The sequence below is a fragment of the Phodopus roborovskii genome, unplaced genomic scaffold (genome assembly GCF_943737965.1).
Source record: "Phodopus roborovskii unplaced genomic scaffold, PHOROB, whole genome shotgun sequence".
NCBI classification, from domain to species: Eukaryota; Metazoa; Chordata; class Mammalia; order Rodentia; family Cricetidae; genus Phodopus; species Phodopus roborovskii.
In genome coordinates this window covers 18876795-18902133 of record NW_026126416.1, presented here as the reverse complement: position 1 = coordinate 18902133, position 25339 = coordinate 18876795, and the positions used below count along the sequence as shown (strand labels likewise).

General features: G+C 41.4%; 1 protein-coding gene across 2 annotated transcripts in view; it reads left to right on the top strand.

Annotated features, from left to right (window-relative positions):
- Plcb1 (phospholipase C beta 1) overlaps positions 1-25339 on the top strand; it is a 648366-nt gene that overhangs the window by 496567 nt on the left and 126460 nt on the right. For both annotated transcript variants that reach the window (XM_051183312.1, XM_051183313.1), the window contains exons 12-19: positions 2386-2468; positions 8564-8648; positions 11880-12057; positions 16802-16869; positions 19206-19302; positions 21205-21289; positions 22338-22462; positions 23892-24046. In XM_051183312.1, coding sequence (XP_051039269.1) covers positions 2386-2468; positions 8564-8648; positions 11880-12057; positions 16802-16869; positions 19206-19302; positions 21205-21289; positions 22338-22462; positions 23892-24046 — 876 coding nt within the window. The remainder of the gene's footprint in view (positions 1-2385; positions 2469-8563; positions 8649-11879; positions 12058-16801; positions 16870-19205; positions 19303-21204; positions 21290-22337; positions 22463-23891; positions 24047-25339) is intronic.

Below are 25339 nucleotides of genomic sequence, written 5' to 3'. Positions count from 1 at the left end.
ATCATATGCACCTTACAAAATATTTTCAAACATTAAAAAGAACTAAAGTCCCCAGGAGGACTTCCAGAGTTTTCAGTTGTAGGCAATTTAAAATGTTAGACAAAAAACAGTCTCATTTGATGTGAAGATTTTGTAGAGTTTTAACCAGTAACCAGTAGCTAAAAGTATTGTAGAGATGAAGAAGAGCTGGCCAGAGACAGGAAGAAAGAAGATGGGCGGGAAAGAGAGAAAGAGGTGTTAGGTGCTGCTCTCCACCTGGCTGCCAAATCAACTGTGGGGCTCCAGGACCAGCTCTGGCACTGCTGGCTGCAAGATCTTGGGAAATCTTCCCATTATCCCAAGCCTTATTGCTTCTCAGCAAAGAGGTGGTAATAGTGCACCCCTCCCGGCCTCTTTGTAAATAGAAATGAAGTTCCTGACCCCACCAGCATGCAGGGAGAGCCCGCAGATGTGAGCCACTGCATTGTAACTAGACTACAGAAAGTCAAACTTCCGTTTTCCTTCTACAAATGTAAAGGTTGTAGTGTTGCATAGGTAAAGAATTCTTGTTCAACCAGACTGAGGGCTGAGAGTAGAATTAAGTCCTCTGTAAGACTGGTGAGGGAAGTTTCAGTGTCCTGTCTGTTTGGCCCATACCCATTAAGAAGGTACCAGGAGTCCATACCTATGTGACAGTGAGAACAAGCGTGGTTTGGTTGGGAATCTGTTTGAATCTACAACCTGTGCACAAATGTGTGACATAAAAAAATGTGGCATCCTGACATCACTTGCTTTTTATAGTGCACTTATTTTGATGGACTTGGCTGTGATGGAAAGTTGAATTGATTATGTATGAAAAGCAATCTGTGAATTCACTTCTAAGAAACAGTAAGAGTGGTTCTTGCCCTATGCAAGCACATCATTCTTAGAAGACATATGCAAATGCAGTGCAGAATTGGGAAGCATCATTTATACTCCTGGACAAGGGAAATAGCTTAATGACATATCTATAAAGAAAGATATAAGGGGTCTGGGGAGATGGCTCAGAGCTTAAGAGCATTGCCCATTCTTCCAGAGGACCAGAGTTCAATTCCTAGCAAACACATGGTGGCTCACAACCATCTATAATGAGATCTGATGCCCTCTTCTGGCATGCAGGCATGTATGCAGCTAGAACACTGTATACATAATTAACCAGTTAGATTTGAAAGAAAAGAAAGCTATGCACTGTACTGGAAAAGTAGAGAAGTCCATGGGAAAGGATTCGGTGTAAAGAATGAAAGCAGACATTACAACTGGACAGGAGAATGTGCAAGGAGTAAATGTTAAAAAAAAAAAAGCAGTATATGGAAGTGTGACATTTAAAAGGAATGGATGGTTGAACACTTAAACAATAAATGAGAGACTAGGGAGGTGACTCAATGGTTAAAAGCATTGGTTGTTCCTACAGGGAACCTGGATTTGATTCCCAGAACCCACAGGACAGATCACAATTGTCTGTAATGCCAGTTCCAGGGTGCCTGATGCCCTCTTCTGCTCTATGGATGCTCCATGTACATGGTATACAGACATACATGCAGACAACAAACACACGCACGTGCACACGTGCACACACACACACACACACACATTATAAAAACTAATACATCTCGTAAATAAGTAAATGAGAGTGTTCTTCAATATCAGTGAAGTAAGAAAAACACTTTGGAAAAATAATGCTCAAATGTCCAATAGTGGATCTGCTTTGCAATCTGATCATTTGTTCATTACTGTGGACAATTTACAATGAATAATAATGTGGAAACCTGAGAGAGACTATGAATGAGTTCATATTATTCAACTCAGTTTTTCTTCTCTCAAGAAGAATGTACCTATCTGACAGTTCATGGCTAGTTAAGTTAATCATGGCACTTCCATCTTCTGGAATTTGTGTAGAGTTATTGAAGCTTACAACATATATTTTCATTATTGGGTACAGAACCTAGTACTGTTAACCTAGAATAGGGTGCAGTACTCTATCACTGGGCTCCAGCTCCAGCCCGGACATAAACATTTAAAACAAGTATAAAAGGAAAAGTCAAGTACTGATCCATGTTAGAATACGCATGGCCTTTGAAAATACACCACCTGAAAAGTGCCTACCCCCAAACTGTATATCCCGTGATAGCATGTATTTGAAATGTTTGGGCCAGCAGATCTAAGAAGACATAAGGATTTAGGCTGTGGAGCCAATTGCTCCAGAACTGCGATTAAAAAATAGCAATGATATCAAACTGGACACCCACAAAGACTAAAATAAACAATGACCTCCCCCACCACCACCATCACCACCATACTAATAAATTTAAGTCCAAGAAGAAAGTACACAGAGCATGCAGTGTTGAATATATATGTGTTCTTGTTTAGGAAGTCATAGAAGCCATCGCAGAGTGTGCGTTCAAGACTTCACCTTTTCCCATCCTCCTGTCCTTTGAGAACCACGTGGATTCGTAAGTATTTGGAGTAGTCTTTTACCCTGATGAGGCCTCTAGCAATTTCTACCCGATTTCAAATGCTTTGGTGTCACCAGTGGTAACAGTACAGTACAGTACAGTAAGTGGCATGCAAAGGATGAAGTATTCATTTAAATCTTATGAGCATTAAAATAGCTCGTGGTCTTGTGAGGTCTGTCTTCATGCCATAGTATGATTTTAAGGGCTTTGCTTTACGGTGTGGTAGAGTACATTGTCTTTACCCTGTTGTCCCTTCGCTAACTTGAAATGCAATGGGCCATTCTTAAAAACCTCTTTCAGATACTCCTCTTGCTACAAATTCATAGTTAATTTTGTTGCCTTAAAAGGCCAGTTCCCTCTGCTTGGGCCTGGTGATGGAACACAGTTTTCTCGCACCTATGTCTGTTGACTGCATCCTGCTTGTCACTACTTTTTTATTCCAAAGCAGCCTACATTTACTGCTGATCTATACAAGGAAAACATAATTCTGACGTAACTATTTCATTGACTCAAGTATTTGCCATGCTGAGGATGGAGTATGAGTATGGAACCTTGTGTATATTAGGCACATGTTCCTCCATTGAGAAAGCAAGGTCCCCTCTTGACTTTTGAGACATGGAGTTGTTGGGTAGCCAACATTGCTTTCAAATCTCAGTTCTCCTGCTTTAGCCTGGAAAGCTCTGGATTACAGGGTGTACTACCACATCTAGCAATGTCACTATTCATTTTATGGCAAAGAATCAAGATGAGACCAATTGTAGCTATGATGTAGACATTAGCATGTGTATCATAGTATCATACAGTGCTTATTCTCACAAGCCCCACAAGAAAAAATTATTGTGTTGAGACAAAGTCCATTAAAGCCAAGACTTCAGTCGAGGGAATCAAAGCTTGAAGAGCATGGGGTAGGGCTATAGCTACTTATAGGGTGTTCATGAAGCCTTCCATACTTCATAGCCACCCCGTTTGTAGTGAAAGCTGTCTACGCCTGTAGTAATAGGGCTTATATTCCTCTTTCTCTCCTTCCTTCTGAGAGCCTTTCCCAGTTTACTAACATACAACCTGTGCTTCTGTGCGTGAATTCCTAAATCTTCAAGAGGCAGTCTGAGCAGAACCAAATTTTAAGTAGTTAAACACAGTATTTTTTTAGTGGGTAGAAAGGAAACTTAGTTTGAACAGATTTTGTAAGTGCGCATGTCTAGTCTTTCTCAGGACAGTGCAGCATTTACCACTCCACACTCTGTTTGATTGTGAACAGTTCTTCCTGTGAATGGTAATATTACTAGATGTGATTTTCCTAACACTCCTGAAGGGGCAGGGAAGAGAATGGAATTCATTCCATTTCTTGCTATTTCTCCTCACTCCTGCATCGAGTGCATCTAACACCTGATTTGCACCAACAGCTCAGATTTGCAAGTGACTTTTTTAGAGGTTTTCTCCTCCTTGATGGATGTCTGTCTGCTTTCTCCTTGGGTTCCAACAATGCCTGGCCACTTTTTGTTCAGGCATAATGGTTTTCAGATTTGTTGACAGTGCCTTGATTTTGTTTTCTTTAATAATGGGCACTCAGCAGTGTTATTTTCTTAAAGGAACATATCTATTCAAAGGAGACAAAATCAAGAAATGCAGTTTAATTTGCAGTGTCTCACAGTAAACTCTCTCTTGAGATAGAGATACCACATCTATAACCACCAGTGACAGAAAAACTTAACATTTACTGATCATGTATTTGCACTGAGCACTGTTCCCAGTATGTTTCAACCTCATTCAACCCTTACTGTAAACCCTAGTGTTCACCAAACAGAACAGTAGGGATACCTTATCTTACAGGTAAAGAAACTGAATCCCAAATGAGCATTTAGCTTGCCTGGGGCTATGCAGCTGAAGTGAGATTCAAACTGAGCTAGTCTGGCTTCTGAGTGCAGACTCTGAATCAGCAAATGCACATGTGCATGTACACACACACACACACACACACACACACACACACACACACACACCCACCCACCCACCCCAGAAACCTCCACGATACAGACTCAGACAACCAGAGCTCTGCAGGGCAACTGTCAGCCAATGTCCACTCTGGTATGGCTTGTGATTCGCAACTACAGGATGCACTTTGCAGTCCTGCACTCTAATGACACTGAGTTCCCAAAGGGTGCACAAAACCTAATTCCTACACTGGACCCAAAAGCTAGAGCACCAGGATGCTGCATTTTCTGGGTAAATAAATGTAACTGTTGCAAGTTAATTAATGATTCTCACGTGGTGAAGGAAAACAGAAAATAACCTTCCCCGGATGCACAACTGTGATAACATAATGGCAGCTCACAGCCAAAGTGCTGACTTCTGACAAGAGAGGAAGTTGTTTGACAGTTCTGTCCTTCACTCCCAGATAGCCAAGTAGCTCAACCACAGGCTTTCAATGAAAGGAATGGACTTCCATTAGTGGATTGACCACTATATTTGGCCTGTGGGTCACCTCACCTAATTCAACATAACTCTTCCCGACCTAACACTTTCTTTATCACCCAAACTAGAGGAACTCTGAGAATCCTCAAGATGGTGACCTAGTACTATGTCCTCCGCATATTGCTTTCCATTTCTAGTAAACTATCTCGGGACCCTCTGTGCCTCATCTACAAGGGCCAGACCCAGAACTCTGCTCCTTACTAATTTGGCCCACCATACCAAAAAAAAAAAAAAAAAAAAAAAAAAAAAAAGATACACACACATATATATTTACTGGTGAAGAGGGGAGAGAAAAAAATCACAGATTTTACTATTTTTCTCTTCAAATATTTAAAAATATCTACCCACAGATAAAGGGGAATACTGTACTTAGCGGCCCTCAATTCACTTGCCTGCTGCCTAGGATTCCCAGAGAGCTGCTTCCCACTTCCTAAATTAGAATTCCTGTTTAAAAAAATACCCCTACTTCCTGCCAGCAAGATGGCTCAGTGAGTGAAGTTATGGCATGACTCTGGAAGCCTGGCAACCCAAGTTCAATCCCCACAACCCACAAAAGGTGCTTTGGGACAAACCAACTGTGCAAAATTGTCTTCTGATCTCCACATACCCACTGTGTAGCACATATACGCCTGGCTTTACACCATACACAGACACACACACACACACACACACACACACACACACACACACAAACAAGAGGGGGGAGGGGGACGAAGAGGAAAGGGGAGAGAGAAAGAGAGTGAAAGAGAGAGAGTTTTGAAAGGTCCCCCATGCTTTGTGATTTAGCATTTTCAAAGAAAGAATCTTATTGATTTGTTTGAAGTGACTTCCAAGCTTGGCTTCACCACAAACTGGGATTTTGACAAGGTCCAGAAAGGACGCTGGCTTTCGTTTATCTTTGTAGAGTTTTGCCCCATACATTGGGGTATATTCTTTGACAGAAGACTGACTTCTTGGGCAGATGCTGTGTGGATATTTTAATATGTTTAGAAATATATGCTATGGCTTGAAGCACATAATATATTTGTGAAGTTTCCCTTTTATTTTATTACCACAGTGGTTGATGGTGATACTGTAAAAGCTACATGATTTCTTTGTTAATTGCAGTTTTAATGCCCTTTATTTCTGTGGGTATGACCTGTAATTAAACTCTCTTTCTTTTCCACGGGTGTGTGTGTGTGTGTGTGTGTGTGTGTGTGTGTGTTCAGTTTGCTCTCTGCTCTATTAGGAGGACATTTGTGTTTATTGAGGACACAAATGGCCTGATTACTAAATAGCACACTTCACTTTTTTTTTTTTTTTCTTGGATACCTACATCTTCTCTCTGTCTCTACACAGACTTCTTTCACAGTGCCTTCCTCAAAGCAGTGGCAAATGCTCCCTGGGGACTTCTTAGAAACATCTGGACCTTGGTCCTGTATTAGAATCTCAGTGTGAATCTGTACTTTAGTGGCACGCCAGGTGGTCTGAATGTTGCATGTGGCTCATAGTCTACTCACATCATAATTACCCACAGCTTTGTTCAAAATGCAGGTTTGCTGCATTGTTCCCACATTCTTCAGTGCACCCTAGAACAGGGCCTGGCACAAGCGCCCTATCCGCAGCTTCATCCAGAGAGCATGTTGACCTGACAGACTTCCTGTGTAAGTTAGCACTGGGCAAAAATCATCTACATCATCAAGCACTTCCCTGCCAGTCCCAAAGGTCCCATCCATATAGCCTCTAGTGAGTTATCCCTAAACTACCTTCTCTATGTTTCAGGATTTATTCAATGGCCAGTCCTTTCTCACACTTCCGAGAGCTGTCATCCTCTAATCTTAGAGCTATGTAGACTACACAGTGAAATCCTGATCAAGCAAGAGGGGAACAATGGAGAAAGTATAAGGCTTTGCTGTGGACATGATCCCAACTGAGACAAGGGATTACAAGTTTTAAGCCAGCCTGGGATACACAGTTTGCAGCCAGCTTTACTCACATAAAAAGTCCGTGTCTCCAAAGAAAGATGTAACATTGTCAGGTGGGGCGTTGCAAGTTCTTGGAATCTTTCATTTTACTCTCTCCGCAGTTCCAAGAAGATAATGATGCTGAGGGTTGACATATGATCTTCCAAAGCTCACCTGACCATGGAGCCAGGCTTTATTTTTGTTAGAGACAGTTTTAATGGGCCCCTTCCTTCTGCTGCAGCAGACCATCAGTCTAAGTACCCCTTCCCAGAAAACACAGTGTGCTCTAGGCTTACTCTTCAGGGAAGGAGTGAAAATGGGAATTATATTTCATAATCATTATGATTTATGGTAAAGGAGCATCATTTTCATCACAGTTACTATTGCTCTCTTTAGTACATTTTTTTTTTTTTTTTTTTTTTTTTTTTAGCTAAAATGGAGTGTCATTGCAGTACAACCAGAGGAAGTCAGGACCCTCAGCCTGTAGTTCACAACCAAAGCTCGTAAACCTCAACCCAGCAGTACTGGGTACTGTGTAATGCTGTTTACCATTGCATGGGATGATAAAACTAGTTTTTAATTGCATCTGAAAAGGTCAAGGGAAACAGGAGTGCTGAAAGGATGTGGGTGTTGCCTCTCACAGCATCTTTACGAGGGCTGGAGGCATAGTTCATCTAGGCTAGCCACAGACTGGCATCTGCTCCCTGTGGGACAATTTTATGCATCTGGACGTTGTAGTTCTTCAAAGGTGATTGAACCCATTGTTTATTGCCTCTTCCCAGCATCCTTTGTCCAGTTACAGGAGCAGTTAAAAATCTTTCCTGTGCAGATTCACTAGAGTTCAGAGCAAGGAGCTTAACTTGGCAAAGCTGGACTCCAGCTCTGGTCAGAACGGGTTCGTTCTGGCAGCTGGCATGGGCCCCTCCCCACTCTGCTCCACTCATTCTGCACAGAAGAGTTGCTGTAAGCAAATCTAGGCACAGAGGGGTATGTGTGCCGTCTTCTCAGCACCCATAGGGTTGAGGCAGGAGGATCTCAAATACCATGCCAGCCCAGACTGCAGAGTGAGGCCATCTCTCAAAAAAAAAACAGAAAGGAGAAGACGTGCAGACAGCTTCACCTAAGGGTGCTTTGCCCTCCCTCCACATCCCTCACCTGGACACACAAACCCTTCTGCTTGGTCTTCTTCTGTATGTGCGGTTCTGTCTCTCCATCTATTCACTCCTTTTGCTCACTCTTCCTTCCCCTCTTGCCTCCTTATCGATAATCCTTGTCTGTACTTTCTGTTACTCTGATACATTTTACCTAAGACTCCAAATGGAATCAGAAAAAACAAAACAAAACAAAACCATTCCTATCCCAGGTGCTTTACAGTTGGCATAAAACCAGGGAGTCCAACAAAAGGAACAAAGGCTCTAACTCTCAGAATCTCTTGGGTCCAGAGACAGGGAAATGGTGAGCTGGGCCTTCATCTGGGTTGTGTTGGACAGCCTTAAAAACAGCCTCACACACCCAGCCTGCATGCTGTGCCAATGTGTGGCGTGCGTGTGATATTCAGAACAGGGTCTCAGAAGGATGGAAATTGGGGAAATTGGTCCTGACTGACCTCTTTCTGTGTTAGCAATGCAAAGTAACTTCTCTGACAAAGCCCCATAATTCCTTTCTTCTTGCTCTTAGCCCCAAGCAGCAAGCCAAGATGGCCGAGTATTGCCGATTAATCTTTGGTGATGCCCTCCTTATGGAGCCACTGGAAAAATACCCAGTAAGTACTGTGTCGTGTGCCTTTGAAGAGGGCACTTACTACTTACAGGTTGGGGGATGCTTCCTCTGTATAAGTAGCTGAGCAATATGGTTTGCTCTGTGGGACTGTAGTACAGGGCCCAGATGAAGTCAGAAGATGTGGTCTGTTTCCTTCTCTTTTCTAGTCGTGTCCCTCCATCTCTGCGTAGAGTGACACAGTAGGTTTCTTTGTTTTGTTTTTGTGAACAAATGTCACCCTCAGATAAGTTACTGAGGGCAGGCCAAAGTAGCTATTCTACCAAAGGCTAATTTGGTGCACCATGAGTTTATCGGGGTGACTTTTGGGAATATAGGTGAAAGGTTACTTACAGGAGTGTGAATGACACAAAGGTGGCTACACAATCCAAAAGCCTACTCCAGCGTGGGTATTGACTTGTGAAAGCTACATCCCTGGAGCTCCCTGACTGATAATGCAAGCTGCTACACAGGCTGAACAGTCTCTCCTAGCAAGCAGTCCACACTGCTTATATAACCTTGGAAAGGGGCCTTGAGAGTCTTGGTTTCAGGAGCAGCCTAAGGGTGTGAGATTTGTTTACTTCCTAGATCCCATCAGTCTCCCGCTTCCCTCAAGGAGAGAATGTTTCAGTTGGCAGGGATCAATCAAGACTGCAGGGTCTTCATCGATGACAACAAGTCAACTCACAGAGACAGCGGAGAGACTGGACTTTGCCCCCACCCCCACCCCTAACCCGTGCATCTTTGTAACACCCTTTGAAATAAATGCCAAAGGTGGCAACAGTGACTCCTCAGCCTATTTCTGCCACCTGCTGTCCACTTGCATTCACCTTTGAAGCAGCGCTCGGGTTTCTATTGTTGTAGTCGTGAGCGCATAAAAATGCCCCAACTCTCCCCATGGGTATTCAGTTAAGAATAGATCACTGTTAAATGTTGTTTGTAAGCACCTCTCTTACTGCTTATTTTTCCTTTAAACAAGATCCTGGGGAGCCGAGTAGATTTGAATCCCTAATGGACAGTTGTTAGCCCCTTTCCTTATGTCCCGATGCTTGAGTAGAGGATTGTCAGCCAAGTAGAACCTCTTTAGCAGCCAGCTGGACTGCCGTTATGGCAGTCTGACAGCCCTGAACATTATATGCCGGCCTTGAGGGAGCTGGTCTGCAACTAAAGCTTCTTGCTGCCAAAGCCCAACTCCAGATCCATGAAATACTATTCTAGCCACCTCTTTGTTGAACAGCGTGCACCAGACTTCCTGCTGTCACTAGTCTTTGGCGGACTCTTAACAGCCATATTCACAGAGGCCAGTCTGCTTCCACATGGCCTGGCAGAGGCTTGTGATTAATGCAGCAGGCAAGCCCAATCCTTAACTGATGTGAGGTTCTGCACTGGGATGGGTGCAGACCCCCCGCCACACACACACACACCACGCCCCCTTTGCCACAATAGAAACAAGCTGTGTAGCCAAATAGGACTCTGTCCAGAGATAGCGCCCTGTGCTGCCCCCTGGTGTTGGAGCGTTAGGGTTCATGAGACTTTGGGTTGCTTTGTTCTTATTAAGTCAGCTGGCTGAACTGGGGACCCGAAAAGGAGCTGGTAGAAGCAGTAGCAGGACAGCATCACCGGGATGACAGTGAGATTCTAAAGAGTGGCCAGGGGCAGGAACAAAGGTGCTAGAGGCACAATGAGCTGGCAAGAGCTGGGAAGGGGAAACTGAGATCGATCCATCTGTTAGAAGTCAGTGCATAGGAATCTAAAGCCGTGTGTCCCCGTTCCCAGGGTCCCAAACTCTAATGCTAGGATTTCTTGGTGCTCAGGGTCCTGACACCCTAAGCTCTTTCGGGAATTAGAACACAAGTAGTCACTGCCCCTTGCTGCTGTTCACTGCTATGGGAAGCTGAAGATGATTACAGACACGAAGTTCCAGGCTGCTGGTGTTTAAAGCCGGACACCATGATCCACCAACTGGAATGCCAATCACCATAAATCTTTAGCTTCTTAAGCCTGGATCAGTAGAACCCTGGCCCTCAAGGCTTGGAGCTGTAAGTCCCTGGTCATGCCACTTTAGGACCCTGGGCTCAGTTTAAGCGACTGCAGCTTGTGACACTGGAAGAACTCCTCATCTCCTTGTGACATCTGAGTACAATAAAAGGATGCCCCCACCCCCACCCCCACCCCAGAGCTGGGAGCAGTCACATCCTTGTTCAGAAGGGGAAAGAGCAGCCATAACCGAAAGGGATCACTACTTCCTCCAGGCCACTTTGTCCCAGTGTCTGCATGTTGTTAAGTGAGTTCATACCAGTCCCTGGACTCATGGCAATCAAAGACTAAAGGCTAGCTTATGGGACTTCAAAAGTCTTCCTAAAAATAAGCCTCTCTTGTGTCCCTGATACAGTAACTCATAACCTTCTCGTGGGAAATTGATTCTCCGTTTTATGAGCAAATTTGCAGCAGTAAAATGACACTCAGTGATAAAACAACTTGGATCTCAGGCCTAGAAGGAGATCTGAAATCGTGTCATCCCTCTTGGCTGAGGCCAACACCCATCTAAAACCAACATGGGATTCTGCTGTCGTAAAGCGTTGTCTGACCGAGACATTTATTTGGAAACTTTTGCCCAACGTCACCCATTCTTCCCGTCAGATATCATGCCTTTCACTGAAGGGGGGTCAGGGATGACTTACATGTTCTGCAGTAAAATGGTTAGACATACACAGTCCATCAGAAAATGCCTAAAAGTCCAGGTTCAACCATTAAATCTACCAGTACATTTCTGTGTTCTTACTTTGGTAGTTGTGTTGTGGAAAATGAGTTCAGTCATTTAAATAGATCTTTTATTTAAAAAAGCAAGAAGTGCAGGTTTTAACTAGAACTCTTTCTTTAGATGTGTTAAACATAATAGATGATAATCTAGAGGCTCTGGGATCCAAAGCTGTGTGGTGGATTTGGTAAGACATCTGAAAGGAGGGGACAGGTTTTGTTTTTGTTTTGTTTTTAAAGGAGTTAACTATTGTTTCTTCATCTTCTTCTCCATGGGAAAATTATAGGCAAGTAGAACTTTATCAATTTTCAGTATAAATACTGACATAACTAAAACATGAAAGCAATATTCATGGGGAAAATGTTACAAGTATACATGTAAGCCTAATTGGCTAAGATATAAAAGTCAACTAACAAGTGTGATAACATATCACTGGTGATTAGTAGCTAATATTCGGGGACTGTGCTTTCTTTTAAACAGCTGGAGTCTGGAGTTCCTCTTCCAAGCCCTATGGATTTGATGTATAAAATCTTGGTGAAAAACAAGAAGAAATCACACAAGTCATCAGAGGGGAGTGGCAAAAAGAAGCTGTCTGAGCAAGCCTCCAACACGTACAGCGACTCCTCCAGTGTGTTCGAGCCCTCATCTCCAGGAGCTGGTGAGGAGCTGCTGGGTGCACCATGAGTGGATTTTCAGATCTGCTGTTCAGAAACTGGCCTAGAAGAGCAGCTTTTCGCTTTCAGATTTTGGAAGTTTTAAGCTGCATTGCTTTTCCACGGCTACCACAAACTTAAAAACAAGGATGACTTAACCTCAAGCTCTGTGGGTCCAAAGATTCCCGAGAAAGCTTATAGAATAAACCAAAGGTGTCAGGCAGGTTCGCTTACTTTCTGGAAGGTCTAAGGAAGGAGGTCCCTGTGTTTTTCCGAGTCCTAGGGGCAGTTCACATTCACTGGCTCATGAGTCCCTTCCTCCAGCTTCAAAGTCTGCAATATTGCATCATCTCTCCAGTCCTTCTTGTGTGGTCAGTTTCATGCTCTGACTACTATGAACTGACAACGTGGTCAGTTCATAGACTCTAGGTTTCACTTAGTGTCACTTAGGCCCATGGGGACAGTCTGGGGCAGTCCCCACCTCAGCTGGACCTCACCTGCATAGTCAGCATATCTTCGGGGAAGGGTTTCTCTGGCTTACACTTGAGGCAAATCAGCCTTCCAGTAGCCACTGGCTTCTAAGCTTTGCCATGGGCAGCATCAGTGGGAGGAGGAAAGACAAGATTGGCCAGGCTTTAATGCAGCCACTAAAGTGTTCTGGGCCTTGCTGTCCTCCCATGTTTTATAGAGCTCTTTAAAAACATGAAGTAACTAAATGACCTGCATTGTTAATGAAAGTGACTGGTCAATGCTTTCCTGTTAGATTGAAACTGACTTTTTGTGATTATGAGGAATAAAAATTCAAGGGGCCCCTAGTTTCCCTTGGGTCATTTGTCATGGAGCCTAATTTATTTCCCCTCATCCAGGGGAATCCTGATTGTTGTCAAGACCTCCTTATGGGGGATGTGATGATGTTAAAATAGCTCTAAGTTTGCTATGGGGTGCTTGCTGCCAGGGATGAGGCTCTGGGTCCTGTCCTCTGAACAGAAAAAGAAGAAAGAGAACAGAAGAGGGGAAGGAAGAGGAAAGAAGCCAACAAGGAGAAGGAGGAAGGAAGGAAGGAAGGTGTTTAATATATTGAGAAAAGCCAAGTATGGATACTCCCCTGCCCCAGTTCCATTCCTCAGGAGCGAGCTAACAAGAAATGGGTAGTGACAGTTATCAAGAGACTGAAACTGCTGTAAGCAGTATTATTTAAAATACCCAAACGCTGGAAGCCGACACTCCATCAGCTGATTGTAAATCATGCTATAGTCATTCAAAAGAATAATGTGTATGATGGGCATGATTTCCGGCTGTCTGTGAAAGAGTTTGTGACTGTTAACACAGCAGCTAGCAAAGGAAGTCAAATACAAAAAACATGCAGTTGCTATGTAGCTCCTTCTCCATTAGGTGAAAAGCAAACAAAAGCAAGACAGACTGTTAGAAGTTAGGGTAACTATTGCCCTTAGAAGTAACTGGAATGGTGCTGTAGTGTCTTCGGGAGTCTGGTCATATTTTCTGTCTCAATGTAGACTCATCGTTATTTGATGAACATCCACACAGTGCCCATGTATCTGTATGTCCCTAGGCCCATCACACATAAATTTAAACATCTGTGAACAACTGCAATGTTAAAGCATAAAATCTAAGGGCAGTCAGAACAGAAACACGGCCTCCTTGTTTGGTTGATTATTGGGGTTTGTTTTGGTTGGTTCTCTGTTGTGCTGTGGCCTCTCACATGCTAGCATGTTACACCCCCAAGCCCTGGCTGAGCCAGCTTTACCTCTTCTACTTTCTGTCCCCCTTGTCAACTGCTCTTATTATTTAAATCGGCAGCCTAAGGAACAGGCATTATATCATTCTTTCAAAAGATTTCCCCGCACTCCCCCGTGGTTCACGAACGTGTTTTTCAAACATCATGACATAATTCTGATTCATTTTTGAAAAACAACTTCGTTCTCAGTGAGAACGCATTTGAAGTGTGAAATGATTATCATTAGAGGCCACTTCTTTCCCAGCCTGTCCCCCTGTGCCTGCCTTTGCACGTGGGTGCTTGGTGGGTTTTGTGCCATCTGCCTTTTCTTATGTACTTCCAGTTCCCCCTCCCATTAACTGGATGCATAACTCCAATAATGACTCCTACAGGCAGTGGACATGCTTGCTTGACACAGAAAAAGCTGCAATCTGTTAGCAGTTCTCTAGATTTCCTCAGCTAGCCAGGAGTCTGTTGGGCAATCAGTGTTTATTGCCATGCAGACTCTTGGAGGTTTCAGTATGTAGGTAGACCCCTAAATAAAGAGTCCCCATAATTTACCATTTGTTTTGTGGGTGTGCCCAGTACTGGAAACTCTAGCAACAACAAAAACATGGCCTGATTCTTATTTCAAAAGCTAATTCACTCTGTTGTCTAGAGTCCTCTTCTGGGAGCCAACTCTTAGCTTTTCAGAAAGCACCAGGGTCAAGTAAGATACTGCTTTGGAGTGTTATTATTGTTGCTTTTTAAAAGGGTATTTTTTTTTTTATATTTCAAGTAGATTTCCCCAGGGTCCTTTCAAGGTCTTACAAGAAAAGCCCCATAAGTATTCACAGACTCTCCTGTGCTGACATATAAATCCACATCGAAATGGCTATCTTTCTTAAATTTATTAAGGAAAAGGTGGGTCTTTATTTCACGTAGAGGAAGATAATGTCTTTCTTCCTCACACAATCCTAGAGATGAGCTGACAGTGTATCCGAAATGATGATTGAACAACTGTTACGTCTCATGGAACATTTTGTAGAAGGTTCTGTCAATCATCTTTGTAGATTGCTTGATTGAAGGAACCCCTCTCTGATTAAAAATAATGCAAAGAAGGACTTCAGGTGAAATAGATGCATATGAAATATCACGCAGCAGCCTCCTAGAACAATGTGTCTGTAATATAACAGGATATAAGTTTCACCAAATACAAGGGACTCACATTATTTATTACATCAGCATCATCAAGGGCTTCATATGGCTCTTTGTAACAATCCATCCACAATTTTTACTGTCACAGAAGTCTTTCTCGTTCATGGATGGTCCCCCACTGCCATCCAGTTACTGACAGAGCTTGGTCACTCACCCGAAAACACTTAGGAGCTTCTTGGAAGGCAGGACTTCGGTCACTGTGTCGTCTACACTGACTGAAGAGTGTGGCCAACTTTCCAGAAAGCCTCTCTGGGAGCAGGTGCCAGGCACTGCACACTGCCTCCATGTCGAGCTCATGCTGCCATCTATCGGGACGTTCATGCTATTGCAGTGGGAGAAACAAAGGCTGCTCAGGGAGCCTTTTTGGGACTTTTTCTTTAAAAGTGTTTTTACATGATGGATTTGTGTTTAAGTTAAGCTTAGAAGTATACAAGAATTTAATGCTTAATATACTAATGTGTGTATTTTACCTGAAAAATATCCATTAACTCTTGGGGAGAAGAGTAGAACCAACCAATTGAAATGACTGCATATTGGCTCAATATGACGATGAAATCAGGTCAGATTGGCATAGATTTTCAAGCACAGTGATTTTAAAGTGTTTGATTATTTTTTATTTTCATTGTTTTCTTTTTTCACTAGATTATTTTATCTTGCCCTTTTAAAGAAATGTCATCTTTTTTTATGTCTTTATTAGTTCTTTGAGGATTTCTTACAGTGTTTTTTGATAATGTTCTCCCCAACTCTTCCCAGGTCCACTCCCCTTTCCATACCCTTCCAACCTTGTGTTCTATTTTTATTGCTGCTGTTGTTTTGAATTCTTCAGTGCCGCTTTACACTGCCCAGATATTCTCAGATAGATGTGCAGCCTTCCCCTCAAACATGGTCACCTCCCCAGGGGCCAAACTCTTAGAGAAAGCCTATTGTCCCTCTTCCAGATTGTATTAGTTGCCAGTTCTTGCTCATCTAAAGGTGAGACTTCACACTGCCCTCCCTCCCCCTTGTTAGGATTTGGTCTGGCTTGACCAGGCCCTGTGCATGCTGTCCCACCCACTGAGTTCACAAGACTCTGCTTCCTCCTAGTTACCCACCATCTCTGGCTCTTACTCCCTGAGAGCTGAAGGATGCTCATCTTTGTGGTCTATGCATTATTTAAGTAACTCTTCATTGGTAGTTTTCACGTAGTCATTTGTGCTGCCATTTTCCCACAGTTCCTGACCTCACTCATAAACTTCTTCAGCTTCCGGGAGGCCCTTTGTTTGGAGAAGGTTGATCACTGAGCTCTGTGCTGGCTTTGGACAGGACAGAAAAAAAAAAAAAAAAAAAAAAAAAACAGAAGCAGAGTTCGTCTGTGCTGTGCTCTGTGCTGGCTTTGGACAGGACAGAAAAAAAAAAAAAAAAAAAAAAAAAACCATAAGCAGAGTTCGTCTGTGTTCAGGCCCCAGAATTTAACATCTCTGGGAGAGAATATGTACATTACAATAAGATGCACAGAAATAAAATTATATTCAATGACATGTTTTTAAGACAAGATGGAGGGGAAATTTTAAGATGAGCGTTTTTAATTGAACTTGAAATTTTTAGTGTTATTTATTAAAAATAAAATTTCTGAAAAAATTGTCAAAATGTCATTTTAATTATTTGTTGCTAAGAGAACATAAATCCTTGAGAATAATTAAAAAAAAAAAAAAACTTTAAAAGAAGCAATAATATCTGCTTTCCAGGGCATCCCTGGCTTTAGTGGGTAGTGTGCTTATTTTTGCAAATTCTTCGAACTTTCAAATACTGAAATCGTGTCTGTGATTAAAATTTGACAGGGGAAGCAGATACGGAGAGTGACGACGATGATGACGATGATGACTGTAAAAAGTCTTCCATGGATGAGGTAAGTTAAGGCTAGGGAATCTGACCCACAATGTGCATCTTATGGATCTCTTGTGGAGACCTCCTGCCATCTAGTGGCAGAAAGAATAAGCACAGGACATTTGATTGCCATCCCCAGTTTTTGAGTCAATTCAATGGTTTGTGGAATGGTCTGAGTCCATAGAAAATAGAGGGTTTGCAGGAATGTTCGGAGATGTAACAGTGCTTCCGTTGCTTTGGTTTTACATCCACTGAAGCTACATGTTGATTCCAGCTCCCCGAGTTATGCTACCAGCTCAGAAGTAATATCCATACAGAACTTGGAAACAAACCAGGGACAATTAGTTCAATGGCGATTGCAGAATTTTCTTTCAGTTGCTATCATGAATATTATTCTGTATCTGCATTCAAATATGGTATAGAATCTTTGGCTCTGTACTGACAGCCTTGTAGTTTAATTAAAGAAAATAAAAGCAACCCCCCCCCATCATTTGTTTACTGAGGGGTTTGTTTACATGCTTGGTTTTATGTTAGGATCTCATGAGACAGCCCAACCTGGTCTCTAACTTAACTTTGAAGATGAGGCTAGCTAGAGGTTCTTCCTGCCTGAACCTCTAAAATGCTGGGTGTGTATCACCACACATGGGTCAATGAGCTATTCTGCTTTGGCTTTGTTTTCCTTATAATTATTTGCTTTGATGTGGTCTGAACTTTTATGTATTTTATTTATTTTTTGAATGAGTCCCACGATGTAGCCTACAATGGCCTCCAACACCTGTGTTCAAGCAGCCCCCTCACCTCTGTCTCCATGTAGCTGAGACCACACACATGAACCATGGTGTCCCGCTTAGTGTGAAACGTTCTTCGTTAGGTCCCCACTAAATTGTATCTTGATTTCCAAGAGGGAAACTGCAGGAATAATGAGGACATTGTGTCTGCATTGAGTGGCTTCAGGGTACACTTGGATCATTTTACAGTTATCTATTTTCAAATGAGTATTTCCCAGTTGACATTTAACTGGAATATTTCTGCTGCTATTTTCCCAAAGAAACCCCTCTCTGTGCATTTTCACTTCTAAACTAAGGATTGAGAAAATAGTGGACCCATCTGTAGTGACCTGACTTGTGCAAGTAATGATGTGTTTTTTTTTTTTTCCCACTGACACTTTTATTAAGGAATATGTAATTTCAGGTAACATATAAAATAATATCAGATCTTACTATTTGCCAGGCACTGTTCTGAGCTCACATCCTTTATTTGTTGAGACAGGGTTTCTCTGTGTAGCTCTGTCTGTCCGTGAACCCACTGTGTAGACCAGGCTGGCCCCTCACTTAGAGATCTGCCTGCCTCTGTCTCCTGAGTGCTGGGATTAAAGACAAGCACCATCACACCTGGATTTTGATTTACTTTTGATAATTATAAAACCATACATGATATAGGACTGATTTCTATTTTCAGGTAAATAGGGAAATGGCTTCTGATTCTTGGCCTTTGGATTTAATGCCAGATGACATTGCTCTGGGACTTAAGCTGCTGTCCTAATGACATACAACACACTTTGTCACACAGGAACCAATGTGGGAGGGGAGTTGTCAAGAAGTATAGATTTTTTTTTTTGTTAGATCCCACTTACTTCCACAAAGTATAATTACTTTTTCAGTTATTACAGTGTTTACCTACACAATAATTGTTGTTACTGTCAAGTGAGTTCTTGATTTACTCACTACAGTGCTCTCTGCCATAGAGCACAACAGTTCTCCGGGGCATCTCTGTATTAATGCAGATTTTTATTCCTGATGTCTGGACAAGGGCTGAGGATTTGCACTTAAAAGGGAGGTACTGATACTGTTGCCCATAGACCACCCGCCAGCTCTCCCATTCATAAAATGTACACCAAGCATACCGAATCTGAAAATCTAGAATCCAGAATGCCCAAAACCACAAAATTTTGGAAGGCTGACTTGATGCCACAGATGGAAAATTCTATACCATGAAATTTTATTTCATGTTTAAAATTGTTATGTGCTTGTTTTAATACTCAGCACTGAAAAAAAATGGGCAGTGGGTATAACATTAAAGTGAGTTTTAAATGATTTTTTTGTTTGACTTAGGACTCATCCCCCAAATATCCATTATGTATAAACAAATACTGCAAAATCTAAAATCCAAAACACATGTGCCACCAAGTATTTGTGATGAGCACCCGGCCTGCCTTCCTCTCCTGTGGTGGCTTTCTCTGCACGGCTCCTTCCAGAATAGAAGGGTTTTCTGTTCCCTCACTTTCCTAAGAAGATAAACCTAGATGGTATAATGCTGACTCTGGAAATATTTCATAACTTTTTTTATTCCTGCTTCCAGGGAACTGCGGGCAGTGAGGCCATGGCCACAGAAGAGATGTCAAACCTCGTGAACTATATTCAGCCTGTCAAGTTTGAGTCCTTTGAAATTTCAAAAAGTAAGCTTTCCTACTGGAAAAATCCCTAGTGTAGCCTGAACAGGAGATACTCAGAAGCTGCAAGAAGTGTTCTGTTCTGGACAACTAGGATATTTGCATGGATTATGCCATCTTGGTATCATTACAGAACTATAACTCTTTTAACACTTCAATATTGTATATGACATATCAGAAAATCATAAGACAATATTTCGTGACCCTCCAGCATATATTCTATGGACCTACACACCATGCATGGTTACCTGAAAGATATCAAACCAGTGTCCAGGTGATTGAGAATTTCACATTTCATTCGTTTGGCTATAACCTGTGTGGGACCCCTAGTAACTTAGTGACAGTGTTAAGCATCTGTCCTCTTCGTAGAGGGGAAGCAAGAAAGCCTCACATAAGCTTGACGACACAAAATGCAACCAACCCACCCAGGCTCCATTTTTCCAGCTCATTTCATATATTGAGGAGACTAAGTAACTCACTTTGCACTTCTCTTTGTTTCCCTTTCACCCAACTATACATCCATATCGAGTACAGAAGTCATCTGTCTGTTACCTAATGGGGAAAACCCTTTTATGAAAGTGCCCTTTATACTTACACAAAGTGTAAGGTAAGACCAGAGTAAGCGGATCCTTGAGGCTTCCGGGTTGCTTAACTGAAATCTTACCTAAATGAAACGGTGTAGATACCCAACTTCAAGCTTCTATGTGGCATGATTACTTATATATGTGAGCTTCTGCTTAGCGGCAGTTGGTATCTTGATACACAAACAGTTTAAATTTCATCACATCTCATATATAAATAATTCAGCAGGTTTGGGTGCCATAATTACTGATTCTTGTTATCTGAAGATGTAAAGCATCCTAAGGCGAGGAGGAGGGAGTTTCCTACCTTTTGGCTGTAAAGCTCCTAAAGGTGATTTGAGGTAGAGGAGCAGGAAGTGGACATTCTCTGGAATGCAGTGACATTCACACACTTTCTGTGGTTCCTGTCACTTGATCAGGCTAGGAATTTCATTGGTTGCGTTTTACCCATCATGAAGACTTAATTGTAATTAACAGTCATGCTTAAAATAATTAGTTGCATGAAAGTAAATTAATGATGAACCAAAATAAAGGAATCGGGGCTCCCTGAAAGCAAAGTAGGCAAGTGGGTGATGGATAGAGACTTCGGTGATCAAGAGTAAGAAAAAGGGCCTCATTTTGAAAATGAGGGAGTCAAAGAAGGGAAATCTTCCCCAAAATCACCAGTTTTCAAAATACAGAGTTGTTTACCAACAGTGTGCAACACATGCCCGAGTATAGGGCATAGCTGCTGCTGGAACAGTCAGTCAGTCTAAATTGAGGTCACTTTGTTTTGTTCCCTGCTCCCTGTAGAGCACATTTGGTGTGTTTTCCTAACATTCTGGATATTCGAGAATATTGACTTCTTTAGCACATTCACCTCTTTGGCCATTATAACCGAATATGGAAATGAGGATTCCAGTCCTTTGATAGATCCTAGTTCTGATGCCACATTAGCTGGGGCTTTAAGAGTTGACATATGGGCATGAATAACATGGAATGTCAGCACCAACATCCCCACAGTATCTTTTGCAGATCCCCCCCCCCCAGAAATTCAGTTTGGAGGGATTTAGAACAAAACCATTTTCCTTGTCACACTATACCTGTTAATTATCCTAAAGTACAGAACCACAACAATATCCCATCCAAGCTGTGAATACTTGAAGAGGTAACTTGCAATGCTCAACTTTTATTACTGGTAAATGGTTCATGGATAAAAGTCCAACTATACACACTGAATGTTAAATCAATTACCCTGAAATTCACTTTACATTTGTTTGTTTCTTTTATAGTATAATTTATAACACTAAATTTTATTTCTTGTTCTTTTTGTTGTTGTTGAACTCAGAAAGAAATAAAAGCTTTGAAATGTCTTCCTTCGTGGAAACCAAAGGACTTGAACAACTTACAAAGTCTCCAGTGGAATTTGTAGAGTATCCTTGATTTGATGAGTGACAGCTGACTACACCTGCTGAATTCATGGGCTGTTTGTTCAATAAGGAGAAATATGCATGAATAATTTCCATCTATAACCCAAGTCTCATTCAGAAGGCTGAGGCAGAAAGATTAGCAGTTCAAGGACAGCCTAAACTATGGCGCTCTTCAAACACACATACACACACACACACACACACGCACACACACACAAGAGAGAACAAATGTGAACTCTATAATAATTAAAGTTATGTTATATAATCGTTGTCATTAATATTGAATACTGACTTTGTGATAATCCTATTTAAGTATTTTGTCTCATTTAATTCTCAAAAGGATCCTATGATGGAGGAATTGCTCAGTTATTGTATTGATGAGGAAACTGAAAACAGAAGATAAATTAACTTCCCAAGATCTTATAGCCAACTAGCTCCAGTGTTAAGCCTCAAGTCTGTCTGGCCTGCCTCAGACCTTAACTAACTTCTGCCTTAAGTGGGGGTATGAACCAGTCTGTCATGTTACAAAGATAAAGCAGTGTTAAATGGCTACAAGGCTCTTAGAATGAAAACCAAACTAAAATATTTACCTTCTTTATTAATCGTAGAGACTGCTGTAGTTTGGGCAAATACCATTCCCAGAGAAGGTTAAGAAAATGAGGACTGAGGTTTTCAAACTCAGCTTTATGGTTCCTACTTCCTACTTCTGCCATACACACTACTCTCCTCCCCTGGGATTTAATATTCCAGCTTCTTGCAGTGCCCTTCATCATTAGAACTGTGTCTGATGTCTCCAAATCCCATAGACTTTGCCTTGGTCATTCTTACTGTCCCAAGGTTCTGCACCCACAGGTTTCCCAATAGTATTACTTGGCTTCTAAGAACACATTTATTCTATTAATTCATTCTATGAATGTTTTGCTTGTCATTGCAATTTAGTTATTAATTTTTTACCTCATTTCTCCAGTGAGAGATAGGAAAGTAGCCTGGCAGTGAATATAATAGACTGATAATTTTGAAATTGTATTCACTACTTAACATGATGGTCCAGATACAACAAGATGCAACTTAGCAGGATATACCCCAAAGGAACACGTGTGGACTCCTCTAACTACATGCCACAGCTCTTCTGGAATGCTGGCTGTCAGATGGTGGCACTCAATTTCCAGACAGTGGGTAAGTGTCAATAGCTCACTACCATTGTTGCAAAGTAGCATTTACAAACCATTACCATGGGAAGTTAGGAGGGGTTGGGGAGCCAGATTTGATTGAAAACTAAATTTTCAATGAAAGATAATCAAAGCAAAGGAAAAAAACTAAATTTTGAAAATTTAGATGTTGTCTTTAATGATTTCTGAAAAACATTTTGTATCTATGGATTTCATGCTGTTTTTTTCAAGCAATTTTAAAAGTAGTATAAAATCATTTTAGGAAAACTGAGAATTCAGAAGCATAAAGAAAGTAGAAGAAACCCTGGGTTAGAGAGAATACTTAGTTGGTAAAGCCCTGTTAGCATAGGCACTCAAGGGCCTTTAGAGCCAGTGTAAAAAAGCTTGGTGTGATGATGAGCGTTTAGCATCCCTGCTCTAGAGAGGCAGAAACACCCCTAAGTTTGCTGGTATTCAGGCTGGCCTTTTCTGATTCCAGTGGAACACCATTTCAAAAGCACAAGGTGGACAGAGTTTGGCATATGCTAGGTTAAAACTACACCACTAAGCTCCTAGGCCCTAAAGTGTGTGTGTGTGTGTGTGTGTGTTTGTGTGTGTGCGAGCGCACGCGCTTATCCCCAGCTATTATAGTAAATTTAGACATTCATTTAATGCACTGACTGCTAAAATTTTGACCAGTAATCTAGGCCCACTGGGAAAAGTCTGTGAACAATTCATATTGTCTATAATTAATCACAGTAATGCACGTTTAAAATGCTTTCCTGTAAATTAATAAATAATGAGGGCATCCATTGATAATCCTAGAAATTAGTCCTTAAAAATCACCTAAAATTGTTATGTGAGTATAAATTAATTTAAACTTTCTGGAAGACATTTTAGCAAGACATACCAAAACAAAAGGAGCCTTTTCTAACATGCCTACCTTTTGATTCCCAGGGTTCCCTCACTCCTTGCAAAAGCACTGATAAATTTTCAAAACTTTCATTATGGTGTTCACTAAAAGACTTGTGTAAAATGCTGAATTACTAAAAATAAATGTGTCCAAAAAAAGGACTGGTTAAAAATATCAACTCCAATATATGTATTCAAAGGAATTTTATACAGCTGTTAGAAGTAAGGCCGAAAAATAGTTACTAAAATGGGTGTGATGTTTATAAAAATGTATTTAAATTGAAAAAATAAACACAATAAACCAGCCTGGAGGCTCTCTATGGGTTTGGTATTATAGCTGGGAGGGTGTGGTGTGTGTGTGCCTACATGTGTGCGTGCGTGCATGCGTGTGTGTGTGTGTGTGTGTGTGTGTGTGTGTGTGTGTGTGTAAGTAAATTGCTAGAGTGTGTAATTATTCCTTTGTAAAGGTGTGAACAATCAGGGAAGTGGTCTATAATATTATTCCATTGTATAATTCATTTACACTGGGCTGTTTTTATCATTAGATCTAGCTATGCAGATAAACATGGGCATGTATGAATACAATGGTAAGAGTGGCTACAGACTAAAACCAGAGTTTATGAGGAGGCCGGACAAGCATTTTGATCCATTTACTGAAGGAATCGTAGATGGGATAGTAGCCAACACTTTATCCGTTAAGGTATGTACACTCCCACCCTTTCCTGCTCTAGCTCCCATCTCCTACCCTGAACATGCAAACCCATCCCTGAGAAGAGACATAAATATCATCTATATTGCATAAAGAAGTATCTTTGTCATTAAAAACTTAGGAGTTAGGAAGGCCTCTCCATATATTTTGTCCTTTTAAGGATCAAATACTTATTAGAAATTTCCCCAGACTACAAGGAAATAACGGAGCTGAGCCTCAATTTTAAGATGAGAGTAAATGGAGCTAAATAAACAGATGAGTAGAAACTTAGCATGGGTCAGTCCTCTGTTTGTATGCAGACATCCCACTGGGAAATGCACAGGGAAGCCAGGCAACCCAGTGGAGGGCTTCTGGTCTCCCTTTCCCTGGTTCTCATCAATTCTAGTCATTACATATTGAACAAAAGCTTCCAAGTTACCATAGCATGTTTTTTTAAAATCTACCCAAATATTCAGGGATATAAAAGTCACTATATCTTAAAGGATTGCATTATTAACTATGCATTTTATCCTAAAAAATGAATTCCAAATCCTTTTATTCAGTCTTTGAAATAGATGTGACAACAGATTTTTAGCTGTCAAGAAGTATTTTAATACAATGAGAGGATTCCATTTTTATGAAGAGCTTTCCCATGGATTTTGGAAGCATGTGGTTGTCTTTAATACTAGAATGTTATGAAACATAAAAATTTACTTTTTGAAGTCTCATACATTTGTGTTACCATAAATAATCGTATGACTAATAAACTACCAAAGTTAAACTAAATACATTTTTCAAACTAACCTTAACACAACTCTCTGTCGGTTTAATATCTAACCCAAACAGCATCCACACACATACACACCCCCCACACACACTTTGTACTGATAAAAGCACCAGGGCCTTGCACCAGCTAAGCAAGTACTCTACCACTGATCTCCATCCCTAGCCCTTGGATTTTTGTCTTTGTTTGTGGTGGGTTTTTGTTGTTGTTGTTTTGTTTGTTTTGAGGCAGCATTACCATTTAGCTCAGGCTTACCTTAAATTTCAGATCCCCCAACTCAACCTAAGTGCTGGGATGACAGGTGTCTCATTCCATACCTAGTATGCTGTTCAGCCCTCAGTTCTCCCCAAAGTGAGCTACTTTATGTGAAAATTTCAAACTTAAATTTTCAGTGAAATGCTTTGTAATTATATTTCTATTTCAAACCATGTTATAGAGTAAACTAGGCATAAGTGATGCTGCATAAATGTATTGATTTTAAGAAATTGTTTTCAGCAAATGATGTTTAATTACTGTCAAGA